We start from the raw sequence: 26,994 nt of genomic DNA, 5'->3' as shown, positions 1-26,994 counted from the left end.
CGCGTCATTGCATTTGCCAATATAAATTTGCTTTTGTTGAATGATTATTAGTTGGTGATTGATCAAATTTACCGGAATCGAAAACAATCTAATGGGAAATTATAGTAAATTACTGACCATTGTTGTTCAAATCAGATCGTACTGGTCGGTTGAATGGGAAACCGGTGGTTTATCGAGGCAAATCCATTGAAAATGTCCCTAAACTGGTAACGCTATACTGCCTAAGTGACATGTCGCTATAAAGATTCAAAGCTGATGAACTCTCAGAGCTGTGTAAATCCTGTTTATCGAACAAAAAGTGAGTCTCCTCACGGTTAACTTGATGCCAAGGATATTTGTAAATCTGTCTTGACCCGGCGAGCTCTAACACCACTTCTTTCATTGTAGGCTGTTCTTCGCCCTTCAACCAAAGACATCTCATTCCAAGATCTGCAATGGCTTCAAGTTGTTCTATGTTCCCCTCATTTGCAAGTCTGGCTCCAGGATTCGACAAGACGACCCTGTTGCATTGCTTGAATGAAGTAAGAAGATAAATTATTTGGGCTTCAGGTCTTTGAGATGACACCGGCAACTGCCCTGTCAGTAGTTCCACTAGCACCACCCCAAAGCTGTAGACATCACTCTTCTCTGTCAGTCGGCTTGTTTGGAAGTATTCTGGATCCAAGTACCTGAGGGTTCCTTTAACCAGGGTCGTTATTTGAGACTGGTCAGCAGGAATCGACCTTGAAGCTCCAAAATCTGCGACTTTCGCGGTGTAGTTGTCGTCCTATAATATGTTGGAAGATTTGATATCACGGTGAATGATGGGAACCTCGAATGCAGAGTGGAGATAAGCAAGAGCACTTGCAGTTTCGGTGGCTATCCGTAATCGATCTTCCCACGAGATCAACCTTCTCCTGGTGAGATTATGAATATGGTAGTGAAGGCTCTCATTAGGAGCATATTCATAAACCAGTAGCGGAACCTCGGTTTCCAAACAATATCCCAAGAGCTTAACGACATTGTGATGATTGATTTTAGTGAACACAACAACCTCATTGATGAACTCATTGATACGGTTCCTGTTGACCATTCTCGACTTCTTTACGGGGATGACCCGACCGTTGCATAGAGTTCCTTTGTAAACTGTTCCACTGCCTCCTCGACCAACCACTCGACTCTCTGCGTAATTATCAATGGCCTCTGCTAACTCTTGTATAGTAAAGATTTTTGGGGGTTCTCCGGAACCTTCATGGAAAGCAATTTGCTGCAATAACGAGAAACCTCTATTTTGTCTGAAGTACTTGTTTGAGGTTCATTAACTCCGTCTCTTTGTGCACATGTATACAGATGGGGCTAGGAGAATCTCAAACAAGAGACAGTCAAAAAATGTGACGTATTTGAATTCGTTAGGTCGTGTAAATAATTATTTTACCCTCTGAATCATTATATCAAAGTATGAGGTTACCTAGAACAACCGGCAATGGAAAGCTGCAACTATAGCTACCAAGTAAATTAGTGCAAGTACCGTTCCCTTGAGCAATGTGCTGTTTGTCTTCGAGAATCCATGTTCGACACTGTGTTAGTTGATAGTATAACTTTGCTAGATGACATAAAAGATTAATCGAGTGTCGCATCATCAAAATGATTAAAGATTTACGTACCTGGGCATCCTGAGCTGAGATAAGGGTTCCCTGTGTAACCATGTTTGCATCTGCAACGATAACCTCGACTTGTACTACCTGATTCATATCTGACACAGTCGATGTTCATTCCTTTGCAACTTGTTCCAACTGCTTCACTATTCTCATTGGCTATAACCCAATCGAGAACCAATGAGGAATTCTCAATCTTCGATGAGGAACAACTATCGAGATCCGATGCCTTGAACCTGTAGCTCTCTTGGTCCACCACGAAAGCATACCACAATTATCATTAGCCGTGGAGACATTGTATAGATCATTTATCTTGGAATCGTTGAGAAGGTTCTCAATAATATCTACGTGAATCGTAGTAGTACCCTCAGGAATGGAGTCTTGATAGCATCCGAGCCCCGAGCAGGGCCCACTGGTAACATCCTGATACTTGTCGTTGCACACTGAGAAGCAGCCAGTAGTGATATTCACATCCTGAAGGTATAATAAACCGAGGGAGTTCTAGCCTATGACCGTGAACTGTTTGCAGTGTTGTGAGAATAAACGGTGTATTGGTCAAAATGATGTTGGCTACACTCGAAACTGGAGTTCCGTACCCTGTGCCACAGAACATGCTGTTCCTTACACGAACCTGGTTACAAGCTACGGATATATCGACTACCTCATGCAGATCAGCCCCCAAGCGTAAGAATGGCTTCGGTGAATTGTAGGAAGCGTTGCAAGTTATTTCGAAGTCGTGCATAAAACATCCTTCACTGATACCGAAAGGGTAATCGATTGAGAAATTCCCACAGCTCCGTTGGCAGCCGGGCTTCGGGTCTCCTGTTGCCAATGATAAAAACAATGCCAAAATAATCCATGGAAGCCTGAGCAAAGGACGATGAGATGAAACCATTCGCGTAAGTGGTGTATAGAGTAGAGCACAATACGAATTATGATAAAATGGAGGACAATCATATTATTAAAGATCATAAGTGTCGCTCTCCGAATAAACAAAGAAAAAACCTAATAGTTTAAACTATATTAATGCCCTTTCCTTTTCTAATACGTTTATGACATTATCACCTTGTTTATCATATAAGGTAAAGTGATTGTATAGAGACACTTGTCACGTACGAGGAAATGAAATCAGATCAAGTAACATAAAAAAATATGTAGAGATAAAGGCAAAAGTCCCCCCTCTAATTTGTTTAATACTAATCTACACATAGTTTTGACCATACATAATAGTAAAATGTGTTTGAATTCTTTAAACAATAAAATTCTAAAACTAACAAATTTCAAGTTCAACGCAATTTTTAAACTTCCTTTCACAATTTCAATAGTTAAGTCATTAATGTTGATTGATTATTATGGTTAAAGCAATGCGCTCATTGGTTGGTGTTAGAGTAGCTGATGAAGTTGTGTTGTCTAATCTTGTTAGAGGTTATTGGGTTGATTTTCACTACATTTCATAGTGATTGTGATTATATCTTTTAATTAGATATAGATGTTATGAATCAATGAGTGCAGTTAAATTTTTGTTATCAGGCTGTTGTTGATTGTGCTGCACCAGTAGTTAGGTTGTTAGGCTTCTGTTAGTATGCTCTTAACTGGTCATTTGCATCCATTCATTGTATAAGTTGTTGAAAATCAATTCAAAGTTCACGGCTGCTGCTTTGGTCAAATTTGGAAATTCATGGCTGCTATTTTGGTTCAAATTGGGCAGTAAAATGGCTGAAAATTAGCAAGGTACAATTACAATTTTAGTCACTGTAATTTTAGGGTATTTATAAGATTAGTCCTTAAGCTTCAACTATAAATATCCTAGCTCATTTAGCTTCAAAATCATCCCCAAAGCATTCTAGCTTTCTTCCAATACTAGAGAATTTAGAGAGTTTTTTTAGAGTTGTTTTCTCCTTTATCAAGAGAGAATTATCATTGTTTTCTTCTTGGTAGATAGAGAGAAGTTGTAATTCCTATTTTCTCATAGTGAAATTCTTCTACCGTTGCCCATGGTTTTTACCCTATATTATTTAGGGGTTTTCCACGTAAATTTTGTCTCTTTTATCCTCATTTTTATTTTCTCAAATTATCAGTTGCGATTTTGCTCTATTCGATAGCCGTCTTCCGCAACAATTGGTATCCGAGCCAGATTTGAGTGTGTAATATCTGCTTATTGTCTTTGTGGTTGCCACTAAAAGGTGGATCCTCTAACATAAGAAAGCAAGAAGTTATTACCCAATCTTTGAAGGTTCCAGAGAACTATTCATGATAGTGAAATAGTGGGAGCTATCCGTAAAAGAAGTTATGCAACGAAATTTGATATTGAAAAATTCAATGGGAGAAATTTCTCATTGTGGAAATTGAAGATGAAGGTTATCCTGAGGAAAGACGGATGTCTAGCAGCTATCAGTGAAAGGCCGGTAGATTTTACAGATGACAATAAATGGATCGAAATGGACGGGAATGCTATGGAAAACTTTCATTTAGCATTAGCAGATGAAGTATTGTCAAGCATCGAGGATAAGAAGTCATCTAAGGAGATATGGGATCATCTTACCAAATTGTACGAGGCTACATCATTGCACAATAAAATTTTCCTTAAGAGAAAATTGTACACTCTCCGGATGCCAGAATCTACTTCAGTGACGGAGCACTTAAACGCGAACACTTTATTTTCTCAGCTTACATCCTTAAGATGTACAATAGGAGAACAAGAACGTGTTGAACTTCTACTTCAAACTCTACCTAATTCACATGATCAACTCATCATCAACTTGACAAACAGTAATGTCACCAATCTAGTATTCGATGACATTACAGTTGTTGTTCTATAAGAAGAAAATCGGTGCAAGAACAAGGAAGACAGACAAGTAAATCTGCAACAAGCAGAAGCGTTGACAACGATGAGAGGGAGATCAACAGAACGTGGCCAAAGCAGTAGTCACAAACATGGTAGATCGAAGTCGATAAGCAAGAAGAATTTAAAGTGCTATAACTGGAAAGAAGGGTCACTTGAAGAAGGATTGTTGGAGTCTAAATAAAACTCCAATCCACAAGGCAATACCGCAAATACTTCAGATGATGGAGATGCTCTATCCTGTGAAGCGTCAACCACCATGGAAGGTAGAAAGAGATATGCAGATATATGGCTCATTGATTCGGAGCAACATATCACATGACTTCAAGAAGAGAATGGTTTCATCATTATGAATATGTCTTAGGAGGATCTGTGTATAGTTGCAATGATCATACCTTGGAGATCGTTTGGCGTTGGAACCATCAAATTGAAGATGTACGATGGAACAATTAAAGTTGCTCGAGATATGCGGCACGTGAAAGGCCTGAAGAAAAATTTATTATCATACGGATTGTTGGATAATAATGCTAGCAAGATTGAAACACAAAAAGGAATCATGAAGGTATTCCGTGGAGCGCTTGTGGTGCTGAAAGGCGAAAAGATAGCAGCAAACTTGTACATGTTGAAGGGAGAGACTTTGCTAGAAGCAGAAGCCTCTGTTGCCTCATGTAGTTCAGATTCTGCAATTCTATGGCATCAGAAACTTGGACACATATCTGAACAATGAATGAAAGTTCTTGTAGAGCAAAAGCTACTTCCAAGCTTAACAAATGTATCACTTACTTTGTGAGCATTGCATAACAAGTAAGCAGCACCGGTTAAAATTCAACACATCAAATTCCAGAGGCAAAAGTGTTCTAGAATTGATTCACTCTGACGTATGGCAAGCACCAGTTACATCCCTAGGCGTAGCAAATTACTTTGTCTTTATGATGACTACTCCAGGAGATGTTGGGTGTACCCTATTAAAAATAAGTCAGATGTTTTAACTTTCAAAAACTTCAAAGCGTGGCTGGAACTTGATTCTGGAAATAAGATCAAGTGTTTCAAAATAGATAATGGAGGAGAATACACAAGTGAAGAATTTGATGACTTTTGTAGGAAAGAAAGCATCAAAAGACAGTTCACACTGGCGAACACTCCTCAACAAAATGGAGTGGCAGAGCAGATGAACAGAACCTTGTTAGAAAGAACAAGAGCAATGTTGAGGGATAGGCCTAGAAAAATCATTCTAGGCATAAGCAGTCAATACCGCCTGTTATTTGGTGAATCGAGCTCCATCAACTGCAATAGAGCTAAAAACACCAATGGAGATTTAGACTGGTAAACCAACTGATTATTCAAACCTCCATGTATTTGGAAGTATTGTGTACGTGATGTACAACTCCCAAGAAATCTCAAATTTAGATCCAAAATCCAGGAAATGCAAATTCTTGGGGTATGTTGATGGAGTCAAGGGGTATCGCTTGTGTGATCCTACTGCCCGCAAAGTGATCATCAGCAGGGATGTTATCTTTGTAGAAGATACTACAAAGAAAATAAGACGATGATAGTACAGAAAAGTCAGAGACTACACAGATACATGTTGAAAACGAGGTTGAACAAGGAGATTCTTCTGAAGCAGAACCAACACATGATGAACAAGAACCAGAGAGTTGTGAAGCTCCAACAACTTATCAATCAGATCATGTGAGAAGACGTCCCAATTGGCACTCAGATTATGTTATAGAATGAAATGTTGCATATTGTCTTTTAACAGAGGACGGTGAGCCATCAACATACCAGGAGGAAAAAAACAACTCATATGCTTCACTGTGGATAATGACGATGCAAGAAGAAATTGAAGCCCTTCATAAAAATAATACATGGGACCTTGTACCACTACCACAAGGAAGGAAGCCAATTGGTAACAAATGGGTCTTCAAAATCAAGCGAAATGGTGACGATCAAGTGGAGGTATCGTGCAAGACTGGTGGTCAAGGATATGCTGAAAAAAAAGGTATTGATTTCAATGAAATTTGCTCATGTTGTTCGACTAACAACAATTCGGGTAGTTTTGGCAATGTGCTACATTGAACTTACATCTAGAGCAACTAGATGTTAAACAGCTTTTCTTCATGTAAATCTTAAAGAAGAAATTTGCATGCTCCAGCCTGAAGGTTTTGAAGAAAAAGAAAAAAAGAACTTGGTTTACAGGTTGAACAAATCTCTGTACGGTCTAAAGCATGCGCCAAGGTGTTGGTATAAGATTTGATTCCTTCATTATGTGCCTTGGATACAACAGACTTAATGCAGACCCTTGTGCTTATTTCAAGCGATCTGGTGATAACGATTTTGTTATTTTTTTGTTGTATGTGGATGACATGTTGGTTGCAGGACCCAACAAATCATATTGAAGAATTGAAGGCACAATTGGCTAGGAATTTGAAATGAAGGACTTGGGATCAGCAAACAAGATTCTAGGGATGCAAATTCACTGAGACAAGTAATAGGAAGATTTAGCTTTCACAAAAAATTACTTGAAGAAGATCTTGTCAATTCAACATGCATTGTAAGCCAATTTTTACCCCTCATATTAACTTCAAATTATCCTCCAATATGAGTCCTAGCAGTGAAGAAGGGAGGATGGAGATGTCTCGAGTACCGTATGCATCAACAGTGGGAAGTTTAATGTTCGCTATGATATGCACAAGACCAGACATTGCACAAGCAGTGGGAGTGGTTAGTCGGCACATGGCGAATCCAGGCAAAGAGTATTGAAATATAGTAAAGAGGGTTTTGAGATACATCAAAAGGACATCAAATGTTGCATTATGTTACGGAGGATCAAACTTACTAATCAATGGGTATGTAGATTTTGACTATGTAGTGGATTTGGATAAAAGCAAATCTACTACAAGATATGTGTTCAAAGTTGCTGGTGGATATGTAAGTTGGGTTTTAAAATTGCAGTCAGTTGTGGCTACATCCACAACAGAAGCAGAATACGTAGCAGCTACACAAGCCAGTAAAGAAATTTGGTTGAAGATGCTATTGGAGGAGCTTGGGCACAATCAAAAGTATGTCTCTCTGTTTTGTGATAGTCAAAGCGCCTTGCATCTAGCAAGGAATCTAGCATTTCATTCAAGGACAAATCACATATGAGTTCAGTATCATTTCATTCGTGAAAATGTGAAAGAAAGAACGGTAGATATACAGAAGATCCATACCAAAGACAATAGCAGATTTCATGACGAAGGCGATCAATACCGATAAATTTACTTGGTGTCGATCCTCTTGTGGCCTGTCAGAGATGTAAGCAACATGAAGGTACAAGGTAGATAGAATGGTGTGAATATATGATTGTTCCAATCAAATCTTCAAGTGGGAGATTATTGAAAATCAATTCAAAGTTCACGGTTGCTGCTTTGGTCAAATTTGGAAATTCATGGCTGCTATTTTGGTTCAAATTGGGCGGCTAAAATGGTTGAAAATTAGCAAGGTACAATTTTAATTTTAGTCATTATAATTTTAGGGTATTTACAAGATTAGTCCTTAAGCTTCAACTATAAATACTCTAGCTCTTTTAGCTTCAAAACCATCCTAAAACATTCTAGCTTTCTTCTCATACTAGAGAGTTTCTTGAGAGTTGTTTTCTCCTTTTTATCAAGAGAGAATTATCATTGTTTTCTCCTTGGTAGATAGAGAGAAGTTGTAATTCCTATTTTCTCATAGTGAAATTCTTCTACTGTTGCCCGTGGTTTTTACCCTATATTATTTAGGGGTTTTCCACGTAAATTTCATGTCTCTTTTATCCTCATTTTTTATTTTCTGAAATTATCAGTTGCGATTTTGCTCTATCCGATAGTCGTCTTCCGCAACATAAGTTACCTTAGTTCTCGTTTATGAAAAATCTCATAGTAATGCCTCTTTCTTCTAATGGTGAATCCAACAGTATACATTGCTACTTTCCTATTTAGAAATGAAAATGGCTACTTAAAAGTTGCTTATTTTACTGATAATGCATGAGAGGACCCTGTTTTTAATCATCTCAAGCAGCATTACCCCTCTTATAAGCTTAGCGATTTTTCTTTGTCTAGTTATCTACCATGTATCAAGATTCGAATACGAGTGTTCTCAAAAGCAAAACTAAAATTGATTAAATTATGGATTTGATTATATTTCGTATTTTGCGATTAGGTTGAAGATTTGGATAAAACAATTCAAATCTTATGATAGCATGATCTTCACAAAATCCCCGAATTAAAGAGGAAAATCGGAATTCAAGAAGCTAGCAAGACCAGAGAAGGTTTTCGCGTAAGGCGTGGGCACGGCTTATTCATTCTGAATACCGTAGAAGAAGTCTACAGTTAAGGCGTGGGCGCGCTTACCAGTTCGTACAACCCTAAATTAGGGTTACAATTTCAAGGAAAAAGAGTAATGCGGTTGGAAGACTCTTTTGAATTATTCTTATCTTTAGAAAAAGATGAGGGCATTTAAACTCCTATTTTTGTGGGATTTTCTTTAAGGGAAACTTCTTATCTAGAATAGGAAAATCCTTATAAAAGGGGAGCTAGGGCCATTAGTTTTGCATCAAGTTTTACATTAAGTTTTCTTTATTTTCTTTTGGTTTTCTTTCAATTATGAGTAGCTAAATACTTTTGTTCCAATAGAGGATATGAAGCTTTGGTTCTTCAAGGATTGTGAGATCTAAATAATTTTCATTGTTCTTTTACTTCTTTGCTATTTATATATCTTTTATTTTTATTAAGAATTATTGTCTTGATTGATTGTGCAAAGGATCCGTTGTTCAATTATCAAGTTGATAAATTGTCATTTAGAACTTAAATCCGTAATTGTTTAAACGTTCTAATATTAGTGGTAAAGTAACATGGTTGATTATGATTATGTATGAAGGTATATAACCTAGTCTAAATGAATCGAGCTTGTGTATTCGTTGGCTAGAATTGGTGGTCCCTCTAGTGATTAATGTTGTTGGTGGATTAAATCTTAAGAGCTTGTCTAGGGTTGTTCATTAATAGGGAAATAATCAAGAGCTTTTCTTGATTATCGAGAAACTAAGGAGAGACAGGTTGTTAGAGCTTCTCATAGCCATAACCAATTTAGTGAAAAGTAAAGATTTATCATTGCATCTATAATCAATTCTCTGAACCAATTCTGAAATTACACTTTAGTTGAATATTTGCTTAATATTAATTTCTTTAAATTCTTAGTTAATATAATTGTTTTTTTCTTTTTATCTTCTCAATTTTAAAACCCCTTTTCTTTGCTTTAATTTTCATTAAAAAAATCTACTCAATCCCTGTAGATTCGACATTACTTATCGCTGCTACAATTTTATATTTCCAAAAGTAAGTATTATTATTTGTTGGATTCAAACACCTACCAATTAGATATATCAATAAAATATAAAAAAAATTTAAAATATAAAAGAATTTAAAAATTTTAGGAGTTCGACCGTACCCAACCCTCAGTCGATCCCAGTTCCTACAGTTGGTGTTGTTTACAATCCAAAATGAATGAGGTAAGAATTGCCCTTTAGAAGACGTTTGTCTGTTCTTTATCACAGTTAAACGAATGTTCTCGGGATTATGGCATGCAGCTCCTTACTGCTGTACTTGGAAAATGTGCTTTCTCAATGGGACCCCTGTACATAGGTCCGAAAACTTGAACTGAAATATCTTAAAGATTTGTTCTTCTGCTCTGAAATTTTTTCAGTGTCATCTCAAACCAAACTCGTCAAGTCTCTAATTGCAACAGAGATTTGGAGCTTCTTATATCTGAAATTTCATTTTACCTTATTTTTCATTGTTGGGTGTAACTGAACTTGATAATGTTTGGCTCCAGTTTCTAACCCTGTTTTAGAAAATTAGCGCTGGCTGGTTGTTAGCAGATAATAGTATGGGACTATGCGACACAATTAAGATAGGAGCGCTGTAAGCATGTAAAAGCTCGACTAATTTTTCCTGTTGAGCAGGTTGGAACAAACGAGATGTGTTAACGGTGGATACCACTACATCGAATCAATAACTTACTCTTCAAAGGCTTAATATCTATGAACAATCGTGAATCCTGATAATAAATAACCCAACAGTAAAATAAAAACGACCTTTGTCAAAAGATCTGCTATAAGATTCATGTATGTCCACACACTATACTACACTTGGCGATATTATCTATACTCCTTTTCATATACATACATGTAATCTATATAAATTTACATATGCATATGCATATGCATATGCATATAGAACAAATACAAAATTTTATACTTAATATATTATATATACAGCCCGCATAACACATATTTTAGCTAAACACTTCCCTAAAAACTTCTAATATAAGAATGATTAACGAGGGAAATCCATTGAAATTGTTCCGAAATTGTGAATGCTATATTGCCCAGTTGACATGTCTCTGTAAAGATTCACTACTGATGAATTCTCAGCGATGTGTGAGTCCAGTTGTTCATCGAGCAAGCAGTGACTCTCCCCATGGTTAACTTGATCCCAAGATTTTTGTTGATCCCTCTCGTCCCTGCAAGCTCTAACACCACTTCTTTCATCGTAGGCCGTTTTTCACCCTTCAATCGAAGACATCTCATTGCCAGATCCGCAACAGCTTTGTATTGTTCTTTTTTCCCTTCATTTGCGAGTCGGGGGTCGAGAATTTGAAAGAGACGATCCTGTTGCATTGCCAGAATGAAGTAAGAAGATAAGTTCCTTTGGGCTTCAGGTCTTGCAAATGATACTGGTAACTGTCCTGTTAACAGTTCCCCTAGCACCACTCCAAAACTGTAAACATCACTCTTTTCTTTCAGTTGCTTGTTTGGAAGTACTCCGGATCCAAGTACCCAGTGTTCCTTTAACCAGAGTCGTAATTTGAGTCTGATCAGCAGGAATAAGCCTCGAAGCTCCAAAATCTGAGACTTTCGCGTTGTACTTGTCGTCCAATAATATGTTAGAAGATTTAACGTCACGGTGGATGATGGGAATTACAGCTGAAGAGTGGAGATAAGCAAGAGCATTCGCAGTTTCTGTGGCAATCCGCAATCGATCTTCCCACGAGATTAACCTCGCCTTGTTAGGATTGTGAAGATGGTAGTGGAGGCTGTTATTGGGAAATATTCATAACCAGTAAAGGAACCTCGGTTTCCAAACAACATCCTAAGAGCTTCACACATTTCGATGGTTGATTTGAGAGAGAACAACAACCTCATTGATGAACTCTTCGATATGGTTCTCATCGACCATTCTCGACTTCTTTACCGCTACCACTCTACCGTCAACTAGGATTCCTTTGTAAACTGTTCCATTGCCTCCTCGACCAACTACTCGACTCTCTGCAATTGTCAGTGGCCTTAGCTAACTCTTGTGTTGTAAAGATTTTTGTGGGCTCACCAGAACCTTCATGGAAAACAATTTGCTGCTGCAACAATAAACCTCCATTTTGTTGGAAGAATTTTTGTTTGAGGTTGATTAACTTTCTTCTTTTTATGCAAATGTATAAAGAAGGAGCTAGGAGAAGCAAGAACAAGAGACTGCCAATGCCTGCAAGAATTAAATCATGCATAAGGTCCTTCTTTTTCTCACTGGAACGAATCATTTATTTGTCAAATTGCTTAGGAGGTTTACCGAGAACAAGCTGCAATGTTGGAAACTTTGAAACCTTGCAATGATATCCACCAGCTAAGTTAATGCAAGTCCCTTTGCCTTCACAAGGGTTGTGCGGAGCTATACACTCATCGATGTCTTCAAGAATCAATATTCCAATATTATGTGTTAGCTGATAGTAAACAATTTGCTAGATGAAATACAAAACATACATCATACGATGAGTGAAAATGATTAGCAAGAGATCAAACTTAGAATTTGATGTCAATTAGGAGTTGAAGAAGATGTTGGATGACTAAAGCATGGTACAACGTTCACAGTGGCGAATTCAAAAAAAAATTATTAGGTAGGCCAATAAAATATAATAAAAATAAACATAATATCAAAAGTAAATCATAATGTTGATTAAATGATCATTTTGGCCCCTATTCAGTTTTTGGAGCATTTTGGCCCCTAGTGTTTCGTTTTAGGGCCAAAAGCTCTCTCTATAGATAAAAACTATCAGTTAACATATAAATTAATGCTCCAAAATAGAAGTTTTTTAACCTAAAATAAAACGTTGAAGGTTAAAATGTTCCGGAAAAAATAAGGGACAAAGTAATTATTTTATCAAATGATAGGAGTTTTTTTTGTTCTAAAATGAAACTTTGAGGTCAAATTGATGAATATGACTTAAAATAACTATTTTAACAATTGTTAGATATTAATTTTGACACAATACTTAAAAAAAAATTATCTTAGCATAATTTATATGTATTTTTAAATGTTAAAATATAATGAAAATAATATATACTTAGACTCAATCTAAAAATATATATACCATGCCAATATAATTTTTAATATAAGTTATATTTTTTATTTGAATTATATTTTCATTTTTTAAATTTTTAAAACATGAGGTGGGTTATAGGCTAGGTAGGCCCACTCTTAGATACGTCACTGAACGTTGATATCTTTTAAAGATCATGGTCTAATTCGAAAACGTGAGAGTTTTAAGCAAAGATTTTCATACCTTGGCATCCTGATTTGAGATAAGGGTTCCCTTCATAACCATGTTTGCAACTGCAACGATAACTTGGACCACCATCCGGTCCAGATCCAACACACTCGCTGTTCATCCCTTTGCAGGCATAAGCACCCCTACTTTTTTCAGCTTCCTCACAAGTCTCGTTACCAGTAACCCAATCAAGAACCATGGAGGAATTTTCGATCTTCAACGTGGAACAACGATCAAGATCGGATCCTCGAACGTGTAGCTCTCTGGTCCGCAACGAAACCATATCCACAACCATTAGGCCTGGAGTCGTGTGATTCGTTGTACATATTCATGATCGTCGAATCGTTAAGAAGATTTAAAAAAACCATGTCGATTGTTTTAACACCCTCATAAATTGAGGTCTGACAGCAGCCACGCCCAGAGCAAGAGCCCTCGGTAACACCCTCGAGGTTGTCGTCGCACAGAGACAAGCAGCCTGTCGTGATGTTTCCATCAAGGATAATAAACCAATGGAGTTGCAGCCTGTGACGGTGAACTTGTTTAGAGTTTTGTTGAAAACGAACGGTGTATCGGTCAAATTGATGCTGGCTTCACTCAGAATTACACTTCCGTTTCGATGGAACCCTTTGGCACTGACCATAGGGCTCCTTACACGTACCTGATTGTGAGCTACGGATATGTCGACAACCTCGTATTGGGTAACCCCGAAGTGTAGGAATGGTTTGGGTGGACTGTAGGAAGCATTGCAGGTTATTTCGAAGCCGTGCATGAAACATTCTTCTCCGATACCGAAAGGGTAATCAATTGTGAAATTCCCACAGCTCCGTTGGCAGCCGGGCGTCGGGTCTCCGGCTGCCGATGATAAAATTGATGCCAAAACAACAATGGACCATATTCGAAACCTGAGCAAAGGATGCTGAGATACAAACATTTTGTCCTAAGCAGGTCAATAAAGTTGGCGAGCATTAGTTATTCTTATATAGTGTAAGGAAAGTAATACATAGGGCGAAAACGAAAGCGATATAGTCAAGTGAGACGAAAGTTCCGTTGGTCAGCGATATATGATAACATTTCAAATTCTATGTTCGGCGTCCAGACGCCATTTCCAAAGAAACATCAACGTTACTAAACCGTGTGTACATTATCCCTTTCAGTTGGAATTTTTAGTTATTGAATTACGCACCACTGCTATATTTTGATATTTTATTTTATTTTATTAGAGTTGAAAATTTTATTTTTAAAATATTTATACCTAACAGCTGTTATCATATATATATATATATAGGGTGAATCCACGAGATAATGTTCTCGAACTTTTTTATTCACGAGATAATGCATATCCCAGATTAATTGCTGAAATGGGGTGAATTCTACAGTGAGCTTGGAGGTCGCCATGGCATCCGAGCGACCTTGGAGGTCGCCATGGCATCCGGGCGACCTTGGAGGTCGCCATGACATCCGAGCGACCTGTGGGGTGTTTTGCAAAGGTAGGTCGCCATGCAATCAAATAGTGTGGTGTTTTCATATTCAATTTTTAAAGCATTTTTAGTCTATTATTGTATTTTATTTACATTTATTTATAATATACATTTAGGCATCTTTGTTTCTCTGTTTAATTTTAAGATTAACAGAGTGTGTATATATAGAAATTTATTATTGAATTTAGAGAAAAAGATTAATTATGAAGTCTAGCATTTGTATTGGAATGTCCAGCGTGAAACGTTGTTGTAGGTCGCCATGCACGTCCCAACACGCTGGGCATCCGAGGCCATCCGAAAGCATTCGATGCCATCCGAGAGCATCCGAGGCCATCCGAACGAGCTATGTGAGGGCATCCGAGGGCATCCGAGCGAGCTATGCGAGGGAATCCGAGGGCAACCGAGCGAGGGTAGGTCGCCCATGTCGCCATGCACTCCGGGCGACCTTGTAGGTCGCCATGTACTCCGGGTGACCTACCCTCGCACGGTTGCCCTCGGATTCCCTCGCATAGCTCGCTCGGTTGCCCTCGGATGCCCTCGCATAGCTCGTTCGGATGGCCTCGGTCGGATGGCCTCGGATGCCCAGCATGTTGGGGCGTGCATGGCGACCTGGTAGGTCGCTGGGCGTGCATGGCGACCTACCCCAGGGACTGTAGAGATCACCCTATCTGAGCAATTAATCTGGCGAGGGCACTATCTCGTGAAAAAAAAATCAACGCATTATCTCGTTGATTTTGCCTATATATATATATTAAGTATATAAATATATTATAATATTTTTAAATCCGGACGATATCACCTTGCTTATAAATCTATTATGTTTTTTTTAGGGTTGGAAATTTTATTTTTTAAGACACTTGCTTATAATATAAGGTAAGGTGATTGTATAGAGGCACTTGTCGCGTTTGATGAAATGAAATATGGCAAAGTAGCACTAAAAAAGACTATGTTTGAAATTTGTATTCTATACAATACTAATCAACAAATATAGTTTTGACCATAAAATAATAGTAAAATATGTTTGAAATTTATAACGAAGAAAATTCTATATAAAAAAAACAAGTTTAACGATAATTTTAAACTCCCTTTGACAATTTCAATAACTTAAATATAAAAATATTTATATTAATTAATAGTACATTTTAATAATACATGTTGAGATAAGTAATAAGATATTATATGTTTCTAAATTAAATCTAAATTTTTTTAATAAAAATAAGATTTTTAAACCGTTTTATACAATCATTTTCTCTATTCTTGGATTTAAGATTAGCACTTTTTATTCAACAATACAATTGTAGCTGAATTATAAGGATACGAATAACAAAAGTTATCGTCAGCAAACTGATGAGAAGGACAGATTCCAGTTAGCTTCTGGTTCCTTCGTCAACCCTTGTTTCGGCACCTTAGCCTTACTCTTTTCATCCTTAGTCTCTTACGAGATTTTCCTAAATACTTTTGGCCAAAAACCGGCCAAAAGCAGCTTCTCCACCTCCTCGAACTGCAACCCTTTGGTTTCGGGTACGAACCAAAAGATGCAAGTGAGTCCAATGACACAAAATAAGGCAAACAAGAGGAAAGTACCGGAGGAGCCGAGTGCTTTGGTGAGCGTCAAGAATGTCTCGCTCACGATGAGATTCGACACCCAATTCGCAACTGCAGCCAATCCACGGGACCGTTCGCATCCCGGGGGAGTATGCTATGATGTACAATCCAAGGAATGCCACCGCTAAAAATCCGAATCGGCTTGGACAACCATCCTTGTACCAGGTACGACGTTTCACGCGACATGAAGCCCTTAGATCATCGGTCAAAGCCAAGCATGCTCCGGAAGTATACTTCGAAAAGAAGGAAGAACGGATATGTCCAATGTCAGCGATTAATGAAATTATGTCAAATTTGAGGGACTAAATCTAAATTAAACCAAAAAAATAATAATCACTTTGTTTACCCCATTAGCACAGAAACCACATTCAGCTCTCAAGCAAGACATGCAGTTCTATGATGTTGGGTTATTAGCTTTGACAAAACTCGAACATGAAGCATTTAGGGAATAGTGTGTGGATTCGAATTGGTCAATTTTCGGAGAATGCATGGCGGCTTGAGAGAAGATAATCGACAACGCCAAAAGATCACAAGCAATGATCCCGATCATCGAAACAATCATCATCATCATCCTCCCATATCTGTCCACAAAGGTCATGCCGACAATAGGGCCGACAGCATTGATACCGGAGGTTATGAGAGAAAGTGCCAATGCCGTCTTGTTTGAAGCGAATCCGGCGAACTGGACTATTCTGGGGCTATAATACATGACCGTGTTAATGCCCGAAAACTGCTGAGCTACTTGAACCGTCACACCTGCATATAGTCCCCTTCGGACAACGACATTCTTAAAAGCACCCTTCAATTTTTGTCCTAGATTGTCCCCAATGGCATGCTCATTGGCCTTTTCGGCTTCTACTGAGACTTTCAAGGCATACAACTCGCCTTCAACTTCATCAGCAGGATATATTCTTTCTAGGATGCACTTTGCCTCGTCTACCTTGTTCTAAACATCAACACTTATATTATTAGGTCCAAATCCGTTGCTAGTCCCTGTACTAATGTTTTATTCTTAAAAAAGCTTTTACCTTTCTGCAAAGCCACCTAGGAGACTCCGGAAGTGACAACATTAACACAAACTGAACCGCAGCAGGGACTCCAGCTATTCCAAGCATCCAGCACCAGGTTCCTGTAACCTGAAAACACATAACGAAATATTAATTAATAATGCTATTAATAATATTATATTTTAATTTTTCAATTGAGTTAAAATTTAGAATTTCATCTCTTTACAGTTACATTAAATTTTATAAATTTATTCAATATCAAGCGAAATTTAAGTTTAATCGTGTATAACAAACAACAATTAATAGTATTATTAATTTAGACTTAATAATAATAATATAAAGTAAAATATTTCCTTACATCGACCGTATCAAACTTGGGCTTTACAATGTTATTTATAGTATATAGGGTCTAGGGATCTAGAGATTTAGGGTTTAGACCAGTTTGTGATTTAATATTTTAAGGTTTAGGATTAAAATAAATAAAGTTTTGAGCAAAAGGATTAAAATTATAATTAAACCTACTATTATCAATACGAGTACGACATACATGAGTGAAAGCCAGATTGATACAGTAAGACAGGAATTGGCCTCCTGTGATCAGCAAACCATTGGTGCTAACAAGTGCACCTCGGATCCGAGCAGGTGAAGCTTCAGAAATATATAGAGGTACGGTCATGGAAGCCATCCCGACACCGAAACCAACGAAGATTCTTCCCACGATAATCATCCATGGTGCCGGTGCCAATGCCATCACTATTAATGCCCCAACAAAGAACAGAACATCGGCAACCAAAATTGGCATTCTTATCCCGAACTTGTCGTTCATCCAACCTCCCAATCCGGCTCCAACGATAGCACCTGCTACAGTCATACTCACTATGTTTTCCTGACATATAATGTACTATTAATACAACCGACAAGGGCCGATGATGTTACGGTTAGAATGATCAGACATTATTGTTTCTTCTTACCTGTAGCCATGTCTTCCTATCAACTTCACGGAAGTTCTCACGGATATAAAGTAGTGCACCAGAAATCACTCCTGTAATACAACATTTGTGGTTTATTTCAGGTTAATTTCACCATAAATCCCTGTGAGTTAATGCTGGAATTAACAAAAGAACTCCATTGAAATGATAATTTAATTTTACGATTCTTTTTGAAGTTTAAGTAAAAAATTAATAGAATTTGATAACTAGTTTTAAGGGATGTGTAACCAGTGTCATAACCAAAGAGGAACCCTCCAATGCCAGCAGACAGTGCGAGCCTCATTATATAAGGTGTCTTCCATGTTGTCTTCCAGCACTCAGTAAACTGTGTCTTGTCTGGTTTTGAGATACCATGTTCCACCATTTTTTTTGACACAGCAAACTCAAAATCTTCCTTGGCTCAAAAGGGTTTCTTCAACAATTATCTATATATGATCCAATCATAATATAACTTCAAGTTCTAAAGCATCTGGATAATTCAGTTTATTAAATAAAATATATCAATCAGAAGAGAATTAGATGATAATTTTTGTCGTAATTGAGAATTGAACATGCAAATTCACTCTTCTTTGGATGAAAATAATAGTATTCAATCATTAAAAACAATAAAAGAGATGAAAAGCTAGTGTACAAAGTATTGGGATAACTAAAAAGTCGATTAGGATAAATACCTAATTAATAATATAAAACGGGTTTTAAAAGACTAAGTCGCGTAAGAAACCTGATTTTCCGGGTGTTGGGTGGGATTGTTCCCAAGCTGTGGCTCCATTTGGTTTAGTTTTAAGAGTGTGTAACAGTGATGATATAATTAGTAAGCATGTGTGCTTACGCGTAAACATATATTTAGAAAGATTAGAAGTCAGTGAGTTACAGAAAAGAAAAGAAAATATATTAAAACTAGTGTAAAGTACATAATTTATGAACTTTGACAGGTATATAGTTTATACCACTGAATTTTTAATTGCTTCAATTATAAAATTAAATTCTGATTTTGACTTTAATTATACCACTAGACTATTAAAATCCAAGCGATGTGATGACATAAAGAAAATAACGTTGTTTTGGTGTGACAATTGAAACTTAAAACGGTGTGATTTTAGGCATTGAACTTTAAGGAATTATTCAAAGAAAGAATTTATGGATGTATCGATTTTTTCACTATACTTTTAAACGGTTCACTTTTAGACACGTATTTTTCAGGTCGTAGTGGTAGTGAATTGTCGATTGGCCGCTACTGGTCACCATTCGTAGAAAGATCGATATCAAAACATTCATTTCACTCATCTTTCTTCTCTTACGATTGATTTTTCATGAAATTCACTCAAAATCAAAGAAATTTTAATAGCTTGTCGATTTTAAGTATATTTTATAAAAAATTAATCTGATATAAAAAAATAGAAATGAAATTTAAATAATTTAATATCAATTTAATCACGAATGATGACTTGATATACCAAGTGGAAATGATGATATACCAAACGGAAATGGTGGAGCATTTTTTATGAAGTGGATAGGCTGTCCAGGGTCGTAGCTCAAGTGCAATTCTTGTATGTTCCGAGAATTCAAAAAGGTATGGCAGACCTTTTGGCGAAAGAAGGTATATCGAGAGAAGAATTATTCAAAGCATGGCCGCATGAGGTACGCACAGAAAGGTTTTTGTGTTGGTTGTAGCTTGGGGGTGCTGTTTATCAAGTTTGAGTGGTTGGCTATGTAAAATATTGAGTAGCGTTTTTTACTGAAACAGTGGAGTCTTGAGTAAAGTTTAATTTGGAGTTTGCACTTTCTCAAGTTGATGAGTACTCTTTTACTCTAATCAGAGTTAGAGATTTTTAACGAGACACTCGACTTTAGTTCTTAATAACTAATAGTTTTTGCTGAGAGAAAGAAAATATACCAAGTAATACCGATAACCAAAAAAAATTCAGTACGTAAAATTGAATTATTTTGAAATGTCCGATTCTGAGTGGTCCAAACATAAAGAAAACCCAGAATGGTGCAACGTACGTATAAGATACCGAAAGTATTGGACTTATTGGTATCCCTAAAGCTCTTTCAAACTGTCGGCAGTCTATCTACCAATGTGTATCACCATGGTCGTCCTATATATACATATAAAGCTTCTGTTGATGTATAGCTATACAATGCAGAGAAAGCAAGTGTTCTGGCACTGATTATAGCGTTTAAAGGGAGCAAAAAAGTCGAGAAAGACAATGAATGGTGGTCCAGTGAGGAGGCAAACTATTGAATATAACCACATGGAAAGGTGGCCAAGGTTTCTGGTTTCAGCTCAAGTATCGGTGCATGGCCAAAATAAAACTGGTAAAGGCAGCTGACACGTACGGTTTGACATCGACAATGGCGTTGGCGTTGCCATTTCATTACTGCAACTGCAACGCCAATTCAACGAGGTTGGCAAATGCTGCAGACCACGAGAGCCTCTGGTTTTGTGTAGCTTAGCTGCTACTGCCGCTGCTGCTGCAAAAATTATATACTCAAGGGCGTATGGCCCTACAATTTATGAATTTAATGAACATGTCATGTCAACAGCTACTAAATCAAAGTTTCACGTACCTGATGAACATCCCTAGGGTAGGGCTATGGCCCTCCACTCCCAACATTCCTGTTCCATTTCAACTATAGTTTCAGAACACAGTTCTCCCACAGTATAACCATCTTTCCATTGGCATTGGAAATCAATTATTTCCGTAAATCATTGAAGTGCCTGGCCTGCTTCTCCTACTTGTTCTCTCTGTCCTAGTATTTATGTGCTTTATCTATACTTCATATCATTAACACGTCATTCATATTAGATTTAGATATTTGATTTTAATTTACACCCACAATTCTAATTCATTTTTTAATCGATATTTTTGTGTGTGTGGTAATTATAAGAATTTTAATTAGGTATAAAGTTAAGTAGAGTTTAACCTAACTCGGGAATAAAGTTTTTCCATTTAGCACTTACAGGATTAAACCTCAAGTTTGACTTAATTATGATAGTTTAATCTAATAAATTAACACTTAAATTAGGATGAAGATTAAATTGATAAAATTTTTAAATATCAATGATTTATTATTTTAAATTATGATTAAATTTATAGAATATATAAGTTTGAGTCAAAATTGTCATTATATCATGTCATCTCACAATTTTCATTAAGTTTTTAGCGACTGATAACTAAATATGAAAATAGATCATGTTGTAATAGTTTAAAAAATCCAATAATTGTTTTGTAATATTTAAAAAAATTTAAATCTACATATAATCAGTTACGAGTTTACCAAAAAAAAAGGTTGGTTGACCAAAGTAAAAAATTATTATTGATATAGATTATTTTATAATAGTTCGACAAGCTTAATGATTATTTTAAAATATTTAATTTTTTTCAAATAAGAAAATAATTTTTACATAGTTCAATAACTTCTTATGTACTTTATCTTATATAAAATTGTAGAGGAACAAACAAGTGTCGAGTTGAGAATTTACTCACTTGAACTCAATCTAATTGTTATATTCATCATCTAATCAGATTTAAAGAGGATCAATTTGACCCAAAACTTGATTTAATTTTGGGATAAAAATTTACACACACATCCAACCCAATATTGATACATATACATATATATATTCTTATTTTTAATCAGTACAGTAGAAACTTAATTGAGAAAATAGATAAATATATTATTACCATTATCCACAATTATTTAAGAGATAAATATATCATCTCGAAATAGGTCGGTCCAATATTTTCACTATAAACTTGAATATGATAGAATCTAATATTAATTTTTTAAAATCTAACTCAACCAAATCCAAATTCAATTTTTTTAGATAGAAAGTCGACTCTATAAAAAACTCTTCCTTAACATAATCTTAGGTAGAAAAAGAAGGCCCAAAAGTGGGCCCAGTAAATTATAGGGGATAGCTATACCGGTAGGCAGAGTAAATGCAAGAACGAAAAATCTGGCTGGCTCTGGCCCCCGACTCACTACTCAGCTTGAGCCTGAAGCCTGAAGCCTGAAGCCTGAACCTGAGCTTCCTCCTCGTATCACCTCCTTGCAATTTGCGTCTAACCCTCTTTTTTATTCCTCCACTTGATCAAACGAACAAAAACATTAAAATCATTTGATTTTGTTGTTCTCTCAGCCCATTCGCCGTTACCCAATCATTGCATTTTTCCCACATCAGATCCTTTCTTAACGCTTACCATTTTAGCCATTTCATCGTCGTCCACACACGAAAGAAGGGCTCCTCTGCTTTCAGCTTCGCAGCTCGTTGTACAGTTGGTGAGTACAATGAAAACGCGATCTATTTCTTTAATCTTTTAGTGTATTCATTGTTTTTTATATTTTACAATTTGGTGCGGCAACAATGGCTTTGATTTATAATTTTTTATTAAGAAAAGTTTATCTCGTTTTTTGTTTTTTACTCTGCAATGTGAATTCCTTTGGCCATATGTGAGACTTTGCTGGTGCTGTTAGGTACTTAAACTTGTTTAGGCCAACTGCAAATTATATATTTTGATAGTAGTTTGCTTGGTGACTTGAATATCTAATGGCATCTCTTTGATGGAAAACTGAGTCTAGATAGGTCATAATTCCATTTTGTTTGTTCATTGCTTGTACTCTATGATCAAGAGCATATCTCGATTTACTATTCTTTGGTTGTTCCAGTCACTGTTTATTAGTTTTCCCGATCATGGTTTCTTTTTCTCAGTGAAGAGTTTATGGGCTGCCTACATAGCAGTAAAGTTTCGGGATCTGCAATTTTAACTCTTTTGAAAAACTTTCCTGTGAAGAAATAAAAAACTTTTAATGACTCAGTTTTCGGTATCTGTCATGACCCATGAGGCGCATTTAGGGATTGCTGAAGAAGAAAAGGGGAATACGAGGAAATTAGGGATTGAAATTAGGAAATTAGATGAAGGGCAGAAGGATATGGTTGTTATTACCTGATGGACCAGGAACTTTGGCGTGGGCTGATGAAGCTAAGGAGGGAGTGCTTAGTGGACCTGAGAAAGAAAACGAGCCCAATAACCTACATCAACAGTAAAAGACAAATCTGTTAAGGGAATCTAGTTTGTTGATAAATAATGGACAGCTGGCATTCTGTTATGGCTATTTCTATAAAATCAGTTGAAATGAGCATCAAATTTTATGAATGAAAATATTGAGAATTCTGTTTCTTCAATCTCTCTTCTCTTTTTTCTTAATCCTTTCTAAAATTCTTGAGCAAATCATCACAGTATCTTTAACATTTTAGACAAGGAATAAGACAAGAAACCTTATTGATGGAGCCCCACATGCACTTAAAACTGAAAGTACAAGGCTTCATATATAAATAAAGTTTATGTTTGCGGATCACATTTGAGAGGTAACGTTCAGACTTCAGAGCGAGCCTATTGAGCTATGATATTTATCTTGTATGGTGCAATGCATAAGTTCATTCTTATTTCAATAGTATAAAGTATCTTATACTACAGTTGTAGGTGATAATGCAATATTGATTTCTTGAAGATCTTCGTTGCTATAGAATTTTTGTTCAAAGAATATTAAGAAACCTTATCTTCCCCGTTCTTGCCTCCCATTTTTTGTTATTTAATGTCACTTTTGTCTGTAATTTTGAAGTTTATACAAAAAACCAGTAGGATGTTTTACTAGTTAATAGGCAAAGTGGAAGCATAGGAATCTTAGGAGCACTACTATTTGGGATGAATATGTAATGTATTTTTAGTTCCAGTGTAGTAGTCACATATTGTATTAGCTCTTGTTTGAGACTTGTAATATGGCATTTATGAGATTCTTTTCAGTATCCTCTAAAGTAGCAAGTTGTTCAAATGTGATTCCCACTGATGACCAGACATTTATCTTATGTTCTTGTTTTGTGCTTTAAAGATCCAAGTCATAGAAGGAGCGTAAGGGGGATTGCATGTGCCAGGCAAGTTAGAAGCATGTTCACCGGAGGGATAAAGGTATTGTTCCTTGTCTTCATGGGATTACATGTGTAAGACCTTAATTAGTAGCATGTCACTTGTCGCACCAAACCAGATGCCTTTCTTTACGTTTTATGTTCTGATGAAAAATTTACTTATCATGAATCTTTTAGCTGAATTATATGTTGTATGCTCTTCTGACTAGTATTTGCTGTGAGTTGCAGTATTTGTTGATGGTTTTAGTGTTTCCCTATGGCTTTTGTTGTCACTGCAGTGAACTTAACACCTAGAGCGTTGAGGATAGATTTTCCTACTCTACTGGATACAGAGTGGATTAGAAGTTACCGATTGATGCAATATCTGCTTCATAATATCAGCATTTTCTCAGATTCTGCATATAAGCAATTGCTGAGTAGCATTTTGTACTTATTATACCTTCCCTTCCTTTCAAGTTTCCTTTTCCAGCTGCTTTTGCTCCTTTATTCTCTAAACCCATATTTATTCTTGAATAGGAAAAGGTTGGCTTCTCCTATGAGATAATTTTAGTCCCAGAAAAGAACCTGAATGCTATTCATTATTGATATGATTGTATAGAGTGACAATCTTTGGAAGGTTGGAAAATGGCTTTTGTTTCGGAGGAAGAGACAACTAATGAGTACCTTTTCAAGATTGTATTGGCCGGTGATTCAGCTGTTGGGAAATCGAATTTACTTGCAAGATTCGCGAGGGATGAATTCTACCCTAATTCCAAGTCAACCATAGGAGTGGAGTTTCAAACCCAGAAGGTGGATGTAAATGGGAAAGAAGTCAAGGCACAGATCTGGGATACAGCTGGTCAAGAGCGCTTTAGGGCTGTTACATCTGCATATTACCGAGGTGCAGTTGGAGCTCTCCTTGTTTATGACATCAGCAGACGACAGACTTTTGAAAGCATCGGCAGATGGCTAAATGAACTTCAGTGTAAGAACCATGATGAACTTTTGTTTTCTTGATTACACATGCTTACTATCCAAGTATAAACCTTCTCAATATGAATCTCATTTCTATGCCATCAAAAGTCACTTGAAGTTCAAAATGTGCTGGCTCGATCCTGTTTTCAGACTTCAAAGGGACTAGTTGCCATATTATGGCATATTTTACCAACTACAAAGTTTTTCCCTTTTGATTTCCTTTCTTGGGAATGTTATAGAATTATCAGTTTTGGGCCTTGATAGTTAAGTACTAACTTGTGCCGTTTATCGTTTTGGACAGCTCACTCGGATATGAATGTAGTCACCATTTTAGTAGGCAACAAGTCGGATCTCAGAGATGCGAGGGTAGTATCCACTGCTGAAGGAAAGGCCTTGGCGGAGGCACAGGGTTTGTTTTTCATGGAGACTTCTGCTCTTGATTCGTACAATGTAGTAGCCGCATTTCAGACAGTCGTAAAAGAAATCTACAATATATTGAGCAAGAAAGTTATGATGTCTCAGGAGCTGAAGAAGCCGGAGTCATCTTCATTTAACGGGAAGACTGTGGTTCTACAGTTGGAAGAGAACCAGCAAACTGATACGACTCCAACTGGTGGTGGTGGGTGCTGTTAGTCCTAATGCTTCATAAATATAAACCCTATGCTCCGGTCCAGTAGGTTCAGCCTAAAGTTTCAAACTGGAACAAGTTGCGGTAATTTATTCTTGCATTGTTCATTTTTTGATGCACTGCTGGTAAAATGTTAATAAACATTTGTTCGACTTGTTCACGGTAATCTTATGGTGGCCGAGAGTTGCAAAAAGAATGTAAATGGAATGATTTAATTCAAAGCTTATTAGATTTTGCAAATTAAAATTATGGATTTAAGTACTCTGTCTGTCTTCCAAATTTCGATGTACCAAATCCAAAATAAATAAATAATAGAAGCATTAAAGAAGAACCCTTTCAGTCCCAACACTGTTGGCACATTGCAACCTATACGCATGCCACTCATTTCAGTAACTTAAAGACAAAGCATATTTCGAAAGAGAAATAGTGCATGGATGAATACATGCATGCATGTATGCCATTACCGGCCCTAACCTATTATTCCATCAAACATGTCCTTCCAAGCTCCAATTCTATTACATGTGCTATACATACAAAGAATATTATATAAATAATTTCAACATTCTTTTTGGACTCTTCTTCCTTTTAACGTAGCTTTTGCACCTTCTCACTTAGCTTCCGCATACACTAACGCTTTCCTTTTGGACAATGCTGCTTTCTGCTTAGCTGCCGATTCTATTCCCTTTCTTTCAAATCATTGTTTATATCTCTATGCCTTCAACTAATTCAACTAACCATGCACGGGAAACCATGTCGCCAACATGGATCCTACTATATATAGCTATAAATTGAGTACACACGTAAAGCAAACCACTCAAGCCAAGGCTCCTTGCATAGCAAAACATCGACTATATAGAGTATTTGAATTTGGCGATGGAAAGCATTAATGAAGCTACTGTCATGCAATCATCCATAGCTCTACTGCAAGAGAGATTCAAGCAGTTGGAGAGAATGAAGGAGAAGAGAGAACGGAATAAGCTACTGCTACTTCAAAGGCTGCAGCCTAAACAGTTGACTTATAGCTATGAGTCGCCGTCGGGGTTGTTGTTCTTCCATTTCCTGCCTACTGTAGCAGCGGCTCATCATGGTGGTGGTTTTGGGTGCATGGACGCACCATTTTTTGCTAGATTTTCTCCCGCTGTCTCGGAGGAAACCTGTTCCATGCATGTCTCTCGGAACAGGTTGCATGATTGGGATTTGAATGATGATCATCTTGTGGATACCTCGCTTCATCTGTAACAAAATTAACCCCATGGGTCTTGTTAAGTGTTTGATGCGTGTGGTAAGTGGCGAGCATAAGACTGAATTGTCCCACACA

General features: G+C 36.9%; 3 protein-coding genes and 2 pseudogenes across 3 annotated transcripts; 1 reads left to right on the top strand and 4 right to left on the bottom strand.

Moving 5' to 3' along the window:
- Nucleotides 1-169: 169 nt before the first annotated feature.
- Nucleotides 170-2,529, bottom strand: LOC120174866 (wall-associated receptor kinase 1-like). Its single transcript, XM_039181594.1, is given in 4 exon segments — nt 170-1,227; nt 1,644-1,793; nt 1,904-2,108; nt 2,209-2,529. Coding segments are annotated over 4 exon segments (1,734 nt in total).
- Nucleotides 2,530-10,772: 8,243 nt separating this feature from the next.
- On the bottom strand, nt 10,773-12,081 carry LOC120174865 (annotated as a pseudogene).
- LOC120174864 (wall-associated receptor kinase 3-like) lies at nt 12,082-13,381 on the bottom strand. Its single transcript, XM_039181592.1, has 2 exons — nt 13,102-13,381; nt 12,082-12,227 (listed from the first exon to the last, which is right to left on the bottom strand). Exons 1-2 carry the CDS (start codon nt 13,379-13,381, stop codon nt 12,082-12,084), a joined length of 426 nt encoding a protein of 141 aa, XP_039037523.1.
- Nucleotides 13,382-15,999: 2,618 nt separating this feature from the next.
- Nucleotides 16,000-18,561, bottom strand: LOC120174849 (annotated as a pseudogene).
- Nucleotides 18,562-22,041: 3,480 nt separating this feature from the next.
- On the top strand, nt 22,042-25,854 carry LOC120174887 (ras-related protein RABA5a-like). Its single transcript, XM_039181612.1, has 4 exons — nt 22,042-22,452; nt 24,061-24,137; nt 24,373-25,058; nt 25,350-25,854. Exons 3-4 carry the CDS (start codon nt 24,719-24,721, stop codon nt 25,679-25,681), a joined length of 672 nt encoding a protein of 223 aa, XP_039037543.1. The 5' UTR covers nt 22,042-22,452; nt 24,061-24,137; nt 24,373-24,718; the 3' UTR covers nt 25,682-25,854.
- Nucleotides 25,855-26,994: the final 1,140 nt, after the last annotated feature.

This window comes from Hibiscus syriacus, unplaced genomic scaffold (assembly GCF_006381635.1).
Source record: "Hibiscus syriacus cultivar Baekdansim isolate YM2019G1 unplaced genomic scaffold, ASM638163v2 tig00112127_pilon, whole genome shotgun sequence".
Classification (NCBI taxonomy): Eukaryota; Viridiplantae; Streptophyta; class Magnoliopsida; order Malvales; family Malvaceae; genus Hibiscus; species Hibiscus syriacus.
Note: the sequence above shows the minus strand (reverse complement) of the source record. Positions and strands in the feature narration are given on the sequence as shown.

Excerpts from the sequence above, each read along its gene's own strand:
- LOC120174864 (XM_039181592.1), bottom strand. The coding sequence starts at position 13,381 with ATGGTTGTGGATATGGTTTCGTTGCGGACCAGAGAGCTACACGTTCGA. Across the intron at positions 12,228-13,101 it reads TCTCAAATCAGGATGCCAAG|ACATCGATGAGTGTATAGCT; the intron begins GTATGAAAATCT and ends TGATTCTTGAAG.
- LOC120174887 (XM_039181612.1), top strand. The coding sequence starts at position 24,719 with ATGGCTTTTGTTTCGGAGGAAGAGACAACTAATGAGTACCTTTTCAAG. Across the intron at positions 25,059-25,349 it reads ATGGCTAAATGAACTTCAGT|CTCACTCGGATATGAATGTA; the intron begins GTAAGAACCATG and ends CGTTTTGGACAG.